This window comes from Lampetra planeri, chromosome 13 (genome assembly GCF_965212315.1).
Source record: "Lampetra planeri chromosome 13, kcLamPlan1.2.h2, whole genome shotgun sequence".
NCBI classification, from domain to species: domain Eukaryota; kingdom Metazoa; phylum Chordata; class Hyperoartia; order Petromyzontiformes; family Petromyzontidae; genus Lampetra; species Lampetra planeri.
In genome coordinates this window covers 753724-769091 of record NC_136119.1, presented here as the reverse complement: position 1 = coordinate 769091, position 15368 = coordinate 753724, and the positions used below count along the sequence as shown (strand labels likewise).

Below are 15368 nucleotides of genomic sequence, written 5' to 3'. Positions count from 1 at the left end.
GTATTCTATATGAATAAAGCCCTCTACCTAGCATTTACCTGTGTAGTACCCCAGTAATTACCCTGTAATCGGGTGATTTATATGGGGGAGTGATTGTATTGTGGTCAGGTAAAAGGTAGGGTAAAGGTAGGCTCGTTGTTTTGACCTTACCTTGCCGAGGCCTAACTGGAACCGTGGTAGCGGTGCGATGAGAGCGATTACGCAAATTAAAATCTCCCTCCCCCCAAATCCACTACCCCCCATGCAGGCGGCTTCCTTGTTACGCAGAGGATGCTGGACATGTTCAAGCGTCCGACAGACCCCCCTGAGCACAACTACCTCTACCTGCTGCCCGCTGCCACCATGGTTGGGGGCTACGCGGCCGCCCTGCACGGCGGGTACCACATCGAGCAGGTGTGACGCGCCCCAGCGTCCGTCCGTCCGTGTGTGCGCGTCTGCCTGCCTGTGTGTGTGTGCGATTAACTGAACTGGTCCTAAGGCTTCCCTAGGTCGACTCAGCCTCAAATGAGTACTTAGTGCGTTGTGTAAAAACATCGCCACTAGGGAGACAAAGGCAGCCGGGTGTGATATTGGCCACCCACCCCCTCATGTGCCGTGTCGGCCTTCCTAGGTGTCCGCTAACAGCACTTGCCCCAACAGTCTGCAAAGGCTATACGGTGGATCTTTGTGCTCGTATGCTGTGCCGGCCTTCATAGGTGCTCCTCACTAACAGCACTTGCCCCAAAAGTCTGTTGGGGCTATACATGGGATCTTTGTATGGGTGTGATTTAATTTGTGCTTTAAATCCAACACTTCAGGTGACCTTGAAGTGCACATAGCCTGGCACAAGCGCCGTGGTGACGTCACCACCACTTAGTGGCAAATGACGGTTGTTGTTGTATGGGTGTGGGTGGCCACCTTCATAGGTGCTCGCTAACAGCACTTTCCCCAACAGTCTGTTAAGGCTATACAGGGGATCTTTGTCTTTGTGGCCACCTAGTGTAGCGGTCAGCATGTTGCTCTACGAACCTGGCGACCCGAGTTCGATTCCCCACTCACGGCGCCAACACCAGTGACAATTATCAAAACCGGTCCTGGGCCTCCCCTAGGTCGACTCAGCCTCAAATACGTATCTGGTGTGATGCGTAAGAGGCCGTGTTGCTGACTGTTTGTGTGTGCGTGTGTGTTTTTCTGTTCACTCACCCCCCCAGATGATGTTCTTGGGCTCGGGCCTGTGCTGCGTGGGAGCGCTCGCGGGGCTGTCGACGCAGCGCACGTCGCGCCTGGGCAACACGCTGGGCATGATCGGCGTCGCCAGCGGCATCGCTGCCACGCTCGGCTACCTGCACCCCTCGCCTGAGCTGCTGGCGCAGATGTCGGGCGCGATGGCGCTCGGAGGCACCGCCGGTGAGCCGGCGCGCGCGTCACCGCGTCTCCCCGCAACGCGGCTCACTTCGGTGGCGCGCCGTAGGCCGCCGTCTCCACCCCGCCCCTCCCCCACCCCCCGCTAACAGCTGTACACCACACCGGGGCGGGTGAGTGGGGACTCATCCTCGTGCGCTCGTCGTGGATCTCAAGTTGTAAGATGCCACCAGTCGCATCGTCGTGTCAACGCTCGGTGGTGACGGCGGTGGTGCCACCTTCCCGCGCAACTGCGCCATAGCTGGAATCGGCCGATTGGAGCGACGACCACGTTAACGTGACTTTGGTTGTGAGCGCACGGATGGCATTGTCAGTTGTACTGTACAAGTCTCAGTCAACACCCTAGATACGCTTGCAAACAAGATTTTTTATTAAAAAATGTTTAACTCGCTACACTCGAGAACCCAGTTTAATCACGGGTGTCGATATTCTGATTGAACCCCAGATCTCAGCGGCATTCTCACTTTTATTTGCATCCTAACCGGTCCCATAATTTTGTGTCTCTTTCTTTCCCCTCTTCCCTCCTTTTCACCCCCCTCTTCATCCCCCACAATCTCACTCCCTCACCCGTCCCTGCGTGGTGCCTCCCCACTCCCGATTCCACTCTCACCTCTCTCTTCTGGCTTACCGTCTCATCCCTCCCACTTTCTCACCTCCTCTTCCTCCTCTCCGCGGAAACCCCCAGGCCTGACCATCGCCAAGCGCATCCAGATCTCGGACCTGCCGCAGCTGGTGGCTGCGTTCCACAGCCTGGTGGGGCTGGCGGCGATGCTGACGTGCGTGGCGGAGTACATGATCGAGTACCCGCACCTCGCCACCGACCCGGCCGCCGGCCTCATCAAGTCCGTCGCCTACCTGGGCACCTACATCGGTGGCGTCACCTTCAGCGGCTCGCTCGTGGCGTACGGCAAGCTCCAGGGTGCGTCCCCGTGCCGCGAAACTCCTGCCCGATCGCCCGCTTGCTCGGTCCCCAACTGACCCGAGTTCACGCACGGACGGCGGGTGCGCTTTAGAGCCACGTGAAGTGTAGGGAGGCTCGCCTGTCAGGAGGGTCATGGGACAGGTCCGTGACGTGCACCCATCTATAACAACAGCAACAACCGCCATTCGCCACTAAGTACCGGTGACGTCACCACGGCGCTTGTGCCAGGCTATGTGTACATGTATGTATACGCATGTGCGCACATACAAGTGCGGTTGAGTCTGGAAATGTTCCTTCAAGAAAGAATTTGCAATCGAATCGGCTTGTGTGTGCGTGTATGTATGTGTGCGTATGTACGGATCTCATGGGGACGAGCCCATTCCCTGGCTTGGCCAGAAGAAGGCAGTACAGCAAGAATGTGGACTCGACCTCTTCGGTCCATATGGGATGGAGTGTGTATCCCCTTCGCATTTGTGGGTTTTCACATGGTGCTGCAGTTTTCTTTCACATGTAAACGCTCATTAATTGGCTGATAACACCTCAATTTAGAGCACCTCAGAGGTTTAGTAAATGTTGGCACCGGCTCACTTCTTGGCTGCCTGGCCCACTCGTCTGTGGTTCTTCCTCGTACCTTCGTCACTGCAGCGGCGGTGCAGCCTTCAAAGTGAACTTTGTTGTTATTGTTGTTTGTGTTTGCACATGCCAGGCGTGCTGAACTCGGCCCCGCTGCTGCTGCCTGGCCGGCACGTCCTCAACGCCACGCTGATGGCGGCGAGCGTGGGCACCCTGGTGCCCTTCATGCTGGACCCCAGCTACGCCACGGGCCTCACCTGCCTGGGCACCGTGTCCGCCCTCTCCGCCGTCATGGTGGGCGCCGGCCGCTCCCCTTCATGTTACTGCCGCCCCCCCTCCCCGCCGCCTCCACCCACCACCCTTACCCTCCACACGTTAGCCCTGCGCCAACCAAGTTGATCAGTCCGTCGGAATACTTTATTAATAGATTTTAGCGCAGCCATAAACTCAACTTTTTATTTCAGCACATAAGGCCCACTGAGCTATATATCTCTTTTGCAGAAGCAACTTTGCCAAAAATGATAGCTCAGCAAAGTGGCTTATCATGTGGACATTTATAGCAGCCAAATACTCTAAAACACATGTTTATAAATGTGGAGGTAAAAACCGGAGGACCCGGAGAAAAATCCACACGACCATGGGGAGAGAGACACGCAAACTTCAAATATACAGGCATCAGGGTCGGGATCGAACCCACGACCTATATACCAGGCAAAGTAGTTAACATCCCGCCACTGTGGCGCCCTAATAACGCACATGTGTCACGCGCACAGGGGCCCGTTCGCTCCACAGGCACTGTAAACCACAAGACAAGTGGGAAAACAGCCAGAGGCTGCACTCCCAACACACAGGCAGACAGACGCACACACTGTGTCGCATCACCGGTTCTGTCTTTAGATTCGCGGTCGGTGAGGACAACACCGTTGAACTGACATTGCACGAATATCACACGTAGGCTTCTACAGCCACCGCTATATTCGTAACTGCCTCCTTTTGGGTGAGATCATGGCGTAGTGGACAATGGCAGTATCTAAACTTATATTTGGAGTTTACGCATGTCTCTCCCCGAGGTCGCGTAGATTTTTCTCCGCGTCCTCTGGTTTTTCCCTCCACATTTAGAATCAACATCACTCGTTTAGAGTATTTGGCTGCTATAAATTTCTACGTGATAAGCCATTTCGATGAGATATCATTTGTGGGCAGGTCGCTTCTGAAAAAAGCTATGTAACTTAGTGGGCCTTAACTGGACAAAATAAAAATAGTTTTAGTAACCCTCCACCACCCAACAGAGCCAAGCGGATCGAGTTGTCACGCCGTGGGCAGGTGTGCCCAATGTGTCTTGGGCATCTCAACAAACATTCCTCCGTTTTTGCAGAAAAACCCAAACTGGTTTGGGGCGTTGTTGCGCTACAAACCCGGCGACCCCTGTCCCGATTCCCGCACGTAATCGGTTTCCAGTGGCGAATGTTGGAGCCGGTCCTGTGCCCTCGACTAGGTCGACTCGGCCTCAAATGACTACCTGGTACAGTGTGTGAATATGAGCACCCCCCCTCTGCCGTGCCAGTTTTAATCGGTGCTGGAAAAGAGTTCCTACTCCAACAATCTGTTAAAGGCTACGCGGAGAGGACGGATCTTTGTCTTTACCTATTCATGAGCGAGTGTGGGCGAATGAACTGCCTATTTATGAATCAATGTGTTCCGTATGAATGAACGTATGGTGTATTTATGAACGCAGTTCTCCATGCAGTATTCATTGTGCTTGTGGCTGTTGTGTATTTATGAATGTGGAGTCGAGTGAAATGTCCCAGTATCCTACTCCTCAGCCTGTTGTGTATCTACGAACCCATGATGTATTTATGACTATCACTTTGGTTGTATTGTGTATTTATAAATGTTCTTTGCGCTTATTTTTCAATCATGAGATCGTAACTCTGGCTTGGCATTCGTGAACACAACGTTCAATGCGTGTTATTTATGTGTCAGTTGTGGTATCCTGTGCACGCTGTGTTCTCGAATTAAACTTTATGTTTAGATATTTGAGGAACGGGGCATCGCGTGTTCCGTTGACGCATCATGTCCAGTCGACGTTCTAGCAACGGAGTGGATTCTAGATCGAAAACTAATTTCTTTAGAACTGCTTTTTGTATTTAGTTTGTTGTCCTTCCCAGCACCTCCGATTAGCACAGTTGGCTATGAAAGAGGTTCAACATACATACATACGTCGTACATAGATTAAGTGCAGAACTTGATTCCGATTGCACCCCCACCCCCTTCACATTACCGCTGACCCTTTGCCCCCTGACCTTGCCGCCCCCCCCCCCCACCTCACCCCGCGCACAGGGCGTGACCTTGACAGCCGCCATCGGCGGGGCGGACATGCCGGTGGTGATCACGGTGCTCAACTCGTACTCGGGCTGGGCTCTATGCGCCGAGGGCTTCCTCCTCAGCAACAACCTCCTCACCATCGTCGGGGCGCTCATCGGCTCCTCGGGCGCCATCCTCTCCTACATCATGTGTGTGGTGAGCAGCCCCCGCTCGCCCGCTCGCCTGTTCCGCCCCCTCGCTCGTTTCCCCGCTCACCCACCCTTGACGATTCACGACGGACACCCAAACTGGATCTTTTCTCGCGATCTCCGCCGGTTCCCGTGGCCATCTCCCGCGATGCCACTTCCCGTGCGGCGACGCGGTGGCGGTACGAGCTCCCTGCGCGCACCGCTCGGCGTGACGTAGACGTCGCCGTTGCCGGGGGTAACGTGTGCCCCCCGCACTCCGCCCCCCCCCCCCGCCGCCCCGGCCCAGGCGATGAACCGCTCGCTGGCGAACGTGATCTTGGGCGGGTTCGGAACGTCGGCGACAGCGGGCGGGAAGCCGATGGAGATCACTGGCGTCCACACGGAGGTGAACCTCGAGCAGGCCGTGGACCTCATCAAGGAGGCCAACAACATCATCATCACGCCCGGTACGAGGCCTCTCCCCCGCCCGCGCGTGTCTCAGTGCGGCACGTGGAGGCTGTCACTGGGAGGCTGCTGTGTGTGTGCGTGTGTGATCCCCATTGCAAGGAGCGGTAGCCCGCTACAATAGCGGGTATTGTAGCGGGTTAGCACGGTGCGCTACAAATCTGGCGACCCGGGTTCGATTCCTGCTCACAGTCGACACCAGTGATGATTATCTGAACTGGTCTTGCGCCTCCCCTAGGTCGACTCAGCCTTAAGTGAGTACCTGGTACGGTGTGTAAAAACATCGCCACTAGGGAGACAAAGGTGGCCCGGTGTGGTGTCGGCCACCCACCCCCTCGAGTGCCGTTCTGGCGTTCATAGGTGCTCGCTAACAGCACTTGCCCCAACAGTCTGTTAAGGTTTTAGGGGCGTCTTTGTTTGATCTTTCAATAATTGGCCCTTGACGCCAGCACACAATGGCCTAATCGTGTCGAACGATGTTAGGGCATCCTTAACATCCACTTTCAATATAACGAGGGTGGCCTGCCGGCTTGGAACCGCGAACCTCTGCAACAAGCGGGGAACGCGCTTCCGTTGGGCAACGTCACCGCCCCATGATGCTGATGAGGATGGTGGTGGTGATGTTGATGTCTGTTGCTCGTGTGCCCGTGCAGGCTATGGCCTGTGCGCTGCTAAGGCGCAGTACCCGATCGCCGACCTCGTGAAGATGCTAAAGGATAGCGGAAAGAACGTCCGGTAAGAGGCTCACGCGCTCGCCCGCCCACTCGCTCACCCAATCATCCGCTCGCCCACTTGCCCGTTGGCCCACCCAACACGACGTGACGCTCCGTGACACCGTGATATACCGCGACTTGTCTCACCGTGACACCGCCGTGTAACTCTGCGCTGTTCCGCCAGGTTTGGCATCCACCCGGTGGCGGGCCGCATGCCCGGACAGCTCAACGTGCTGCTGGCCGAGGCCGGCGTCCCCTACGACATGGTGCTCGAGATGGACGAGATCAACGACGACTTCCCGCGTACGCGCACACTTGTACACACAACAACAACCATTCGCCACTAAGTGGCGGTGACGTCACCATGACACTTGTGCCAGGCGATGTGTACGAGGTCACGGGGCAGACCCAGGTGCCACAGGTCGACGAACTGAGATGACTGGCTGATGCACCACCTGTGCCCCCTACTGTGCCAACTTGCTGTGCTTTAGCCACCCGGCGCTCCGCTCGGTGTTGTGAGTGTCGCTCCTCCGAACTCTGTTGTTGTTGGAGGGCGACTGCCTCCAACTGCCCAGTAACGTCCTTCACGAGCCTCCTCCACAGAGGCTGATCTTGACACCGCTGGTACCAGTCATCGGCAAGTCCACTCAGCTCCACATCCTCCTGTACCACATCACTCCATCCCTTCTCTAGCCCGTGCCGCGCCCGTTTTGCCCCCTCGATCCGGCCGAACAAAAGCTGTTTGGGCATGCGGTGATTGGGCATGCGGGCTACATGTCCCAGCCAATGCAGCCTTTCCTGCCGGAGGAGCTCACCGATGGGACTTTGTCCAGGTCTTTTGAGGATTTGTGAGCTCCTCACACAATGTTTCTAACCGGTGGAGATGTTCCATTATGGGGGTCCACGTTTCGTGTACACACACACACGTAACAACACACGTACACACACGTGCATACACAAACGCACACACGCGCATCCACACACGTACACGCACGCACTTACACAGACGCATACACACGTGTGCACACAAAGACAAATATCCCCTGTATAGCCTTAACAGAATGTTGGGGCAAGTGCTGTTAGTGAGCACCTCTGAAGGCCGGCATGGCACACGAGGGGGTGGGTGGCCAACACCACGCCCGGTCGCTTTTGTCTCCCAAGTGGTGATGTTTACACATCGCATCAGGTACTCATTTGAGGCTGAGTCGACCTGGAAGAGGCCCGGGACCGGTTCAGATAATCGTCACTGGTGTTGGCCGTGAGCGGGAATCGAACTCGGGTCGCCGGGTTCATAGCGCAGCGCGCTAACCGCTACACTATCGCTCCCCACCACTACAGAACACACACGCATACACACACCTGCGTGTACACACACACGTGTACACACACGTACACGGGTACACGACACCCCCTTTCACATGCCGTGCCGGCCTGAACGAGTGCTCGCTAACAGCGGTCTTCACTAACGCGCAGACACGGACCTGGTGCTGGTGATCGGCGCCAACGACACCGTCAACTCGGCGGCGCAGGAGGACCCCAACTCCATCATCGCCGGCATGCCGGTGCTGGAGGTGTGGAAAGCCAAGCAGGTACGGTAACCGCACGGCCCGCAGCCCCTCTCCACTGCGTCACCACCACCACCAACTGCTGGATGAAGGTGTCACCAAGCTGGTCGTTGCCACCACATCGTGTCACCACCCCAACCACCCAATACCGACACTTAGCACAGCATCGCCTACACGTGTATGCATGAATACTGAACGTTTAGAGCGAGTGCCTCGGCCAATATTTATGGTACGTGGAACTTCTTTCGCACCGTACGTAGCCAACCGCGCTAATCGCAGGTGCGGGGGAAGAACAACAAACACAAAAAGCATCTCGAATTAAATTGGTTTTGAATCCATCAAGAGCGTCAACGCTGACATGGCCATCAATGATGCAACACCGGACCCCGTTTCTGGGTTGGGGTGCAGTCTTTGGTTTTGTTTAACCAAGGGGGCAGAGAACAGGCAAAGTCTCAGTCAGTGATTTGGATCACCAAAATCACCAAAATTGGAGCGTAAAAGCACGTCCACAGCGATGAAGCAGGGCAAAAGCAACCGCATTGCATTAAAAACACATCTATAGCCATGCACAAACACAAATCGGTGTTAAATAAAATGTCCTGTTACAAAGGTTGGCTCGGACAAATTACTTCATAAATCCGTTCATAGTTCAATGTAATCAAAGTTACAGACACGTGATACTACCATAAACACGAGCACCCTCCGTCACTACCGGCACAAAAGACTCCGCCGCCAACACAGTCGCCACGACCCGTCGCCACGCCGGTCCTCGCCGCTGCGCCATCGACGCTCACCCCAACGGCCGCCCTTCCCTGATCGCGCGCATCCTTGCACGGGCGTGCGTCCGTGTGCAGGTGATCGTGATGAAGCGGTCGCTGGGTGTCGGCTACGCCGCCGTGGACAACCCCATCTTCTACAAACCCAACACCTCCATGCTGCTGGGCGACGCCAAGAAGACGTGCGACGCTCTGCAGTCGCGCGTGCGCGACGCCATCTCCTCCTGAGCAGCCCCTCCGCCGCTACCACCATCCCCCCCACCCCCCAACTCGTGCCACCCGCCCCCCAATCACCCTCCTCCCCCTTCTCCTCCCCCCTCGGAGAGCGGGCCCGGCCTCACCGGGCCACCCGGACCTCGGTCGACACTTCACCCGCGTTAAGACCATGTGCTCACGGTGGTTAACGTGGTCACGTGTTTGCTTGGCGGACGGGCATCTTGAGCGTCGCATCGCGGTCCCTTTCCCCTTGTAAGGCGAGGAAGCGTAGGGGAGGGAGGTTGTGGGCAGGGTGAGGCTATCGCGCCGTAGATCGTTCTCGATGCCGGGTGCGGTGGCGCCGGGATTTTCCACCGATAAACTCGAATTGTGTTCACGCCCCCAACTGTGCACCCTCCCACGCACCCCCCCCCCCCCACCCCCTCGCGCACACCCCACCCTGCCCCCCGTCAGGTTCTGTCCACCAGGCAGACAGAGTCAGGCTGCCGGGTGAACTTGTGCCAAAATTGACTGTCCAGCATTCATTTCCCGTGCCGCGCTCTCGGGCGTCGAGGCAGGGCCCGGCGTCGCCGCGGCTGCTGCCCGTTGCTCGACCGACCCAGCTCCGGTTTCTACCGCAGCGAGCGGAAACACGAACACGATTGTGTTTATTGCGGTTGTTGTTGTTGTTACCGTTTCTTTTATTGTGATTGTAGCCGACGTACCGTGCCGTTCCTTTGAGCTCTTGAGCGTTTCCCCGATGGGGTTTGCACATTGGGAGGGGCACCTCTATTAGGGGCCTTCCTGGCTCACTGATGGGCCTTCCTGGCTCACCGATGGGCCTTCCTGGCTCACCAAGGACTCTCGGCCTCGTCGTCGGCAGCTCGGTTTTTCAAGCCTCTCGGCCGCCTCGTTAAGGAACGGGTGGAAGGGGTGGAGGGAGGGGTGAGGTGTTGATAATGAGCGGCTCCGCACAACTTTTTCTGACCACGGTCACCCTCGAGGAGGCGTTTTATTTATTTCAATCGCGACGATGCACGTCCTTAGGCGTACGTCGGGCACACTCACCGGAATAAGCGTGGCTTGTCCAGCAATCCAGCAGCAGTGGATTGAACATGGCTGCTGGTGGCAGAGGCGGCGGTGGCGGCAGCAGTAAACACAGAGACCAATAAAAACCCACAGTGCCTAGGGGAAGCAGTGTGCATGCGGGTCCCGAACCAGCAGGAACTCTTCCTTTTTTATTTTAAAGTTCTCAAAACCGTTTTAAATATCAGCGTCGCCACCGCCGTCGCCCGCGTGGTTTTTAACCGGATCCGTTGTTTTGTAAACGCATCTCGTGGCCTAACCCCGTGGGCCCCGCGCCGCTGCCTTGCCAGCGCCAACCCTCCCTCCCCACCCGCGTCGTCTCCGCGTGGTTTTTAGTCGACGGCCAACGCAGACCCTCGCTCGGAGATCCCTGCACGGTCACCGGTGCCACCGGTCCTTTGCCGTCTGTGGTTTTTTTGTTGGTTGGAGCGGGGGGGGAGTTGTCTCGTGGGCCGCCCCCCCGTGTAGGGGTCCTGGCGGTGGTGGTGGCGGTGGGGAGGGTCTTCGGTGTCCAACTTTGCCGATGTGTGCCGAAGATGAACCTGGCTTCTCGCTCTGCCCCCTTTCGCGTCTCCCAACACGAGGCCAGGCCGGGGTCAGGGGTTGTGGCTGTGGACCCTGGCTCGGAGTCGAACCCCAGGTCAACCCGACGTGAGGCTAGTCTGGGTTATTGCTATAAAGTATCATTCGCCCTCGGTCAAATTTGACCGATGTTAACGTGGGTCTGATTCGACTTGCAACTATAAACAGCCCCGGTGCTAACTCTCCTGTCAATGTGACCCCACCCAACACTCGGATAGACCTGGCCAGGGCTTCAACCAGCCCTGTTCCCGGTGCTAACCGTGACACATCCCAATGCTGCATTAATCAGGATCAGGGCTACAACCAGCCCTCTTCCCAGCATACCCGGGGCTAAACCAGCTTAAGGTTTTGAAAAACCCTTTTCCTGATGCTAACCCCCCCCCCTCTTACCAAAACTCAGTCCAACACGAGTTAAACTGTGTCGTGGCTATGACCGAGTTTTAGCCCCGACTAAAGCGAGGCTAAACCAGCTTAGAGTGAATGACCCTATTCCTAGCCTGAACCCTGACCGCTGGGCTCACACGAGGCCGGGCGGGGCTAGAGCCATGCCCTAGCCCAGCCGCGGACCCTGAACCCAGCCTGGCTCCCGTGCGCCAGTTTCTGGGGTTGAGGCGGCGTAGCCTCAGGCGAGCTCGAGATTCCAGATTGACCCTCGCGCCGGACCCGTCCGTCTCCAGGCCCTGCTGCTGCTGCGTTAACGAGGTTCACGTTTTGTGATCGCAACTTGAATAAAAACGATCGCGCACGGGCCCTGTCGCGTGGCTGCCTGGGTGCGAGTGGTGGTGATAGTGGTGGGTGGTGGTGATAGTGGTGGGTGGTAGTGGTGGGTGAGAGTGGTGGGTGGTAGTGGTGGGTGGTGGTGGTGATAGTGGTGGGTGGGAGTGGTGGGCGGTAGTGGTGGGTGAGAGTGGTGAGTGGTAGTGGTGGGTTGTGATGATAGTGGTGGGTGGTAGTGGTGGGCGGTAGTGGTGGGTGGTCGTAGTGGGTGGTAGTGGTGGGTGTGAGTGGTGGGTGGTAGTGGTGGTGATAGTGGTGGGTGGTAGTGGTGGTGATAGTGGTGGGTGGTAGTGGTGGTGATCGTGGTGGGTGAGAGTAGTAGTGGTTGGTGGTAGTGGTGGGTGCGAGTAGTGGGTGGTCGAGGTGGGTGCGATGGAGTGAGAGAGCTCGCAGTTGTAGTTCGTGGTGGCTCTGGGTTGAGGCTACGAACTCCGCCCCGGGTTTGACGAAGTGATTGACAGCACGAGGATGTGGATTCATTGAGAAATTGGAATGCAGTGGCAGTGGCTTCATCAGTGCGTTCTCACATAGACACCCATAGAGCGCCATTGCCTCGCACAGAGACCCGTAGACTCGCAGGGAAACCTATAGACTGGCATAGCATCGCATAGAAAGCCATCAAATCACCGAGACCCGAAGACTCGCATTTAACCCGTCGACTTGTCATGCAACTCGGGAATTGGCGCCAACATGGGAGGCAGGGTGGGAGACTCAGGATCGCTCGTCCTGTTAACGCCGAGTTGTATGTACCTTGAGCTTCTTTCGCACCGTACGTGTTAATCGGAGGTGCGGGGAAGGGCAACAAAACTAAAATATACAAAAATCAGCTCTAAATAAATGAGTGTTCGACCGAAGCTGTGATTGTGCGGACGCCGCATTGGCTGCGAGTTTCAACGGCCGTGGGTGGAGTAGCCAGCCGGGGCGTCGTGGTATCGACCACCTCTGCACCCGGACGACGACTCACCTGGGCGTACTGGGCGACCCGACACAAGAGAGAGAGGTTTACCACGTCAGTGCCGGCGCTGATCCGCGCCAATGCGCTTAGCCGCGCGCCCCCAGACCCCGCGAGCACGCGGCACGAATTCCGAGGGGGATCACGGCGCGCGAGCTCGGCCACGCGGTGAAGACTCGCGGCGCGAACACCCGCGGCGGTCGGGGGCACGCCTCGCACGTCGGGGTGACGCCTCGCGAACATTGAAGTTCCCACCGTGTGCGCCATGCACAGGGCGACGTCTGGGCAAGCGCTGCTTCGCGAGCACCTTTGAAGAAGGCAGGAACGGCGCGCGATGGTGTGGGTGGTCAGCACCACGCCCGGCCGCATTTGTGCCAATGTTTTACAAACTGCACCAGGTACTCATTTGAGGCTGAGTCGACCTACGGGAGGCCCAGGACCGGTTCAGGTAATCGTCACTCTTGTTGGCCGTGAGCGTGAATCGAACTCAGGTTCGTCGCGCAGCGCGCTAACCGCTGCGCCACCACCGCTCTCCGTGCATCACACGCTCGCACGCACAGGGCGGCCAATGTCTGTGTAATGTTTATATTACTCCCCCCCCCCCCACAGACACACAAAGCCGCGCACGAGCCCAGTCTCGAGCGAGCCGTCCAAACTTCCCGTTACCCCCACGCCTAACACGAAAGGGGCTACGCATCGCTCAGAGCGGCGCTCTGCGACACCGTCTCGTCTCTCGAACAGCAACGGCCATCGTGCCTCTCTGGGCACCCACCACAGTGACGGGGGGCGTCGGCTTCGCCGCGGTGGCTAGAAGATGTTAGCTACCTCGCCTCGTGTACAGGAGGTCGTGTGTTCGATCCCGATCCTGACGCCTGCTGCTGTATATATGGAGTCTGCGTGTCTCTCTCTCTCATCATCATCACGGTGGCTAGAAGATGTTAGCTACCTCGCCTAGTGTACAGGAGGTTGTGTGTTCGATCCCGACCCTGACGCCTGCTGCTGTATATTTGGAGTTTGCGTGTCTCTATCTCTCTCCCCGTGCATGTTTTCTCCGGGTTCCTCCCGTTTTTTCCCCTTCCACATTCAGAATCAACATCACGCGTTGAGAGTATTTGGCAGCGATACATTTCCACGCGATGATGAAGCCACTTCGTTGAGCCGTCATTTGTGATGGCCAAGAGCGATACAGCTACAGTGGGGCCTTACCTGGTAAACATTTTGTAAGTTTCGTTTTAGTTTTGCCCCCCCCGCCAGCACCCCCCCCCCCCGGCAGCCCCCCCCCCCCGCCAGCACCCCCCCCCCGGCGGCCCCTCCCCCCGCGGTTCTGTGGGTCCCAGCCCCTACGCGGCCCCCCTGGCCGGCTCGAGCCCGGTGCTGGCGCGTCATCGCCGTCGTGCTGACCCTGATGACGTCACCTTCTGCTCGGCACTGCGTGGTGGGTATTGGATTGTGCTGTCCGTTCGCGGGGTCGTTGTTGTTGGTGTTGTTTGACGCACGGCGGGAGGAGATCGATGCGTGCCTCTTCGAATTCCTCAGCCTGGTCTACGAATCCTCGTCATGGCCTTGCCCCACCCGTCGCTTGGCACGCTTGTATCTTGCTAAGTCGCCTTCTCGCCCTCCACGTTCTCAATCTTTGCTGTTTTCCTCTGTCCCTCCTTCTCCTTGCGCTCACTCCACTCCGTCGCCCCCCCCCCCTTCACTGGAACAAACTGCCCCCTCCACATCAAGCGGTCACCTTCGCTCACGAAGTTTCTGCTCCGCACTCAAAGCTCACGCTTATTACGCCCGAGCTCACCCTCATAACCGCCACCGTCACTGTTCCCTCTTCATATTCTCACGACACGGCTCTCACTCATTCACCCCCATTCATTCAATCCCCCGTCATCGTTAACCGTCATCAATTTCGCTTTCATCTAATTTCAGGCACCATCACGGATGTGCCCTCATCGCTTCCTCTCATCTGTTTCATTTACCTCGTCTCCACCATTACAGTCACATGCTGTACCGTTGTTCAATCTGGATTTGAAGTCAAGATGAGGTCCCGCGATGGGCTGGCACCACCACCACCACCGCCGTCGCCGCTGTGCGTACTGCAGGCCACGCTCCGACTCCGCTGCACTCAACTCTCTGAACCGAGTTCTAAAACTACTTTTTGTTTATTTGACCAGGTAATGCCCCACTGTAGCTGTGTAGCTCTTTTTCAGAAGCGACCTGTCTGTCACAACTAATCGTGTGGAAATGTACAGCAGTGAAATTCTCTCAACGCGTGATGTTCATTCTAAATGTGGAGCGAAAAGCCGGAGGACCCGGAGAAAAATCCACGTGGCCACGAGGAGAGAGACACCGCAAACTCCAAATATACAGCAGCAGCAGCAGGCGTCAGGGTCGGGATCGAACCCACGACCTGTGTCCCAGGCGAGTTAGTTAACGTCTCCTAGCCACCGTTGCGCCCCATTTCTGATGTCGCTGCTGCTGCTGAAGCTGTGTTGGCAGTGGCGAACAGCCACACCGATAACACCAAATGCGCTCGTCAATAAAAACTGGTCGTTCTGTTAAAATGAAAAAAATATATAAAATTAGGCGACGCTGCGGGCAATAGCCCTTCTTCATAGGCTATGGGTACGTAGTTCTGTCTGGTCAGGGCACACGCACCGATGCCTGCGCACCAGTGAATGGCACTGCCCGCAGTCCCCTCCCCTCCATCCCACCCCCTCCCTCCAATCCCCCACCCCTCTCCCAATCCCCCTGCTCTCGTCGAACCCCCCTTCCCTCTCATCACCTACCCCACACCCCCCTCCCTCCAATCCCCCTGTTCTCTATCATCCACTCCATCCTCCCAATCCCCACCCTCCATCCTCCCAATCCCTAC

The 15368-nt window shown here is 57.1% G+C and overlaps 1 protein-coding gene across 2 annotated transcripts in view; it reads left to right on the top strand.

The window, feature by feature from the left end:
- Window positions 1–11515, top strand: part of NNT (nicotinamide nucleotide transhydrogenase) — a 32901-nt gene extending 21386 nt beyond the window's left edge. For both annotated transcript variants that reach the window (XM_078599797.1, XM_078599796.1), the window contains exons 13-22: window positions 248–393; window positions 1191–1386; window positions 2087–2320; window positions 3030–3190; window positions 5237–5416; window positions 5696–5855; window positions 6507–6588; window positions 6751–6869; window positions 8040–8155; window positions 8986–11515. In XM_078599797.1, coding sequence (XP_078455923.1) covers window positions 248–393; window positions 1191–1386; window positions 2087–2320; window positions 3030–3190; window positions 5237–5416; window positions 5696–5855; window positions 6507–6588; window positions 6751–6869; window positions 8040–8155; window positions 8986–9135 — 1544 coding nt within the window. In that variant the 3' untranslated portion in view covers window positions 9136–11515. The remainder of the gene's footprint in view (window positions 1–247; window positions 394–1190; window positions 1387–2086; window positions 2321–3029; window positions 3191–5236; window positions 5417–5695; window positions 5856–6506; window positions 6589–6750; window positions 6870–8039; window positions 8156–8985) is intronic.
- Window positions 11516–15368: the final 3853 nt, after the last annotated feature.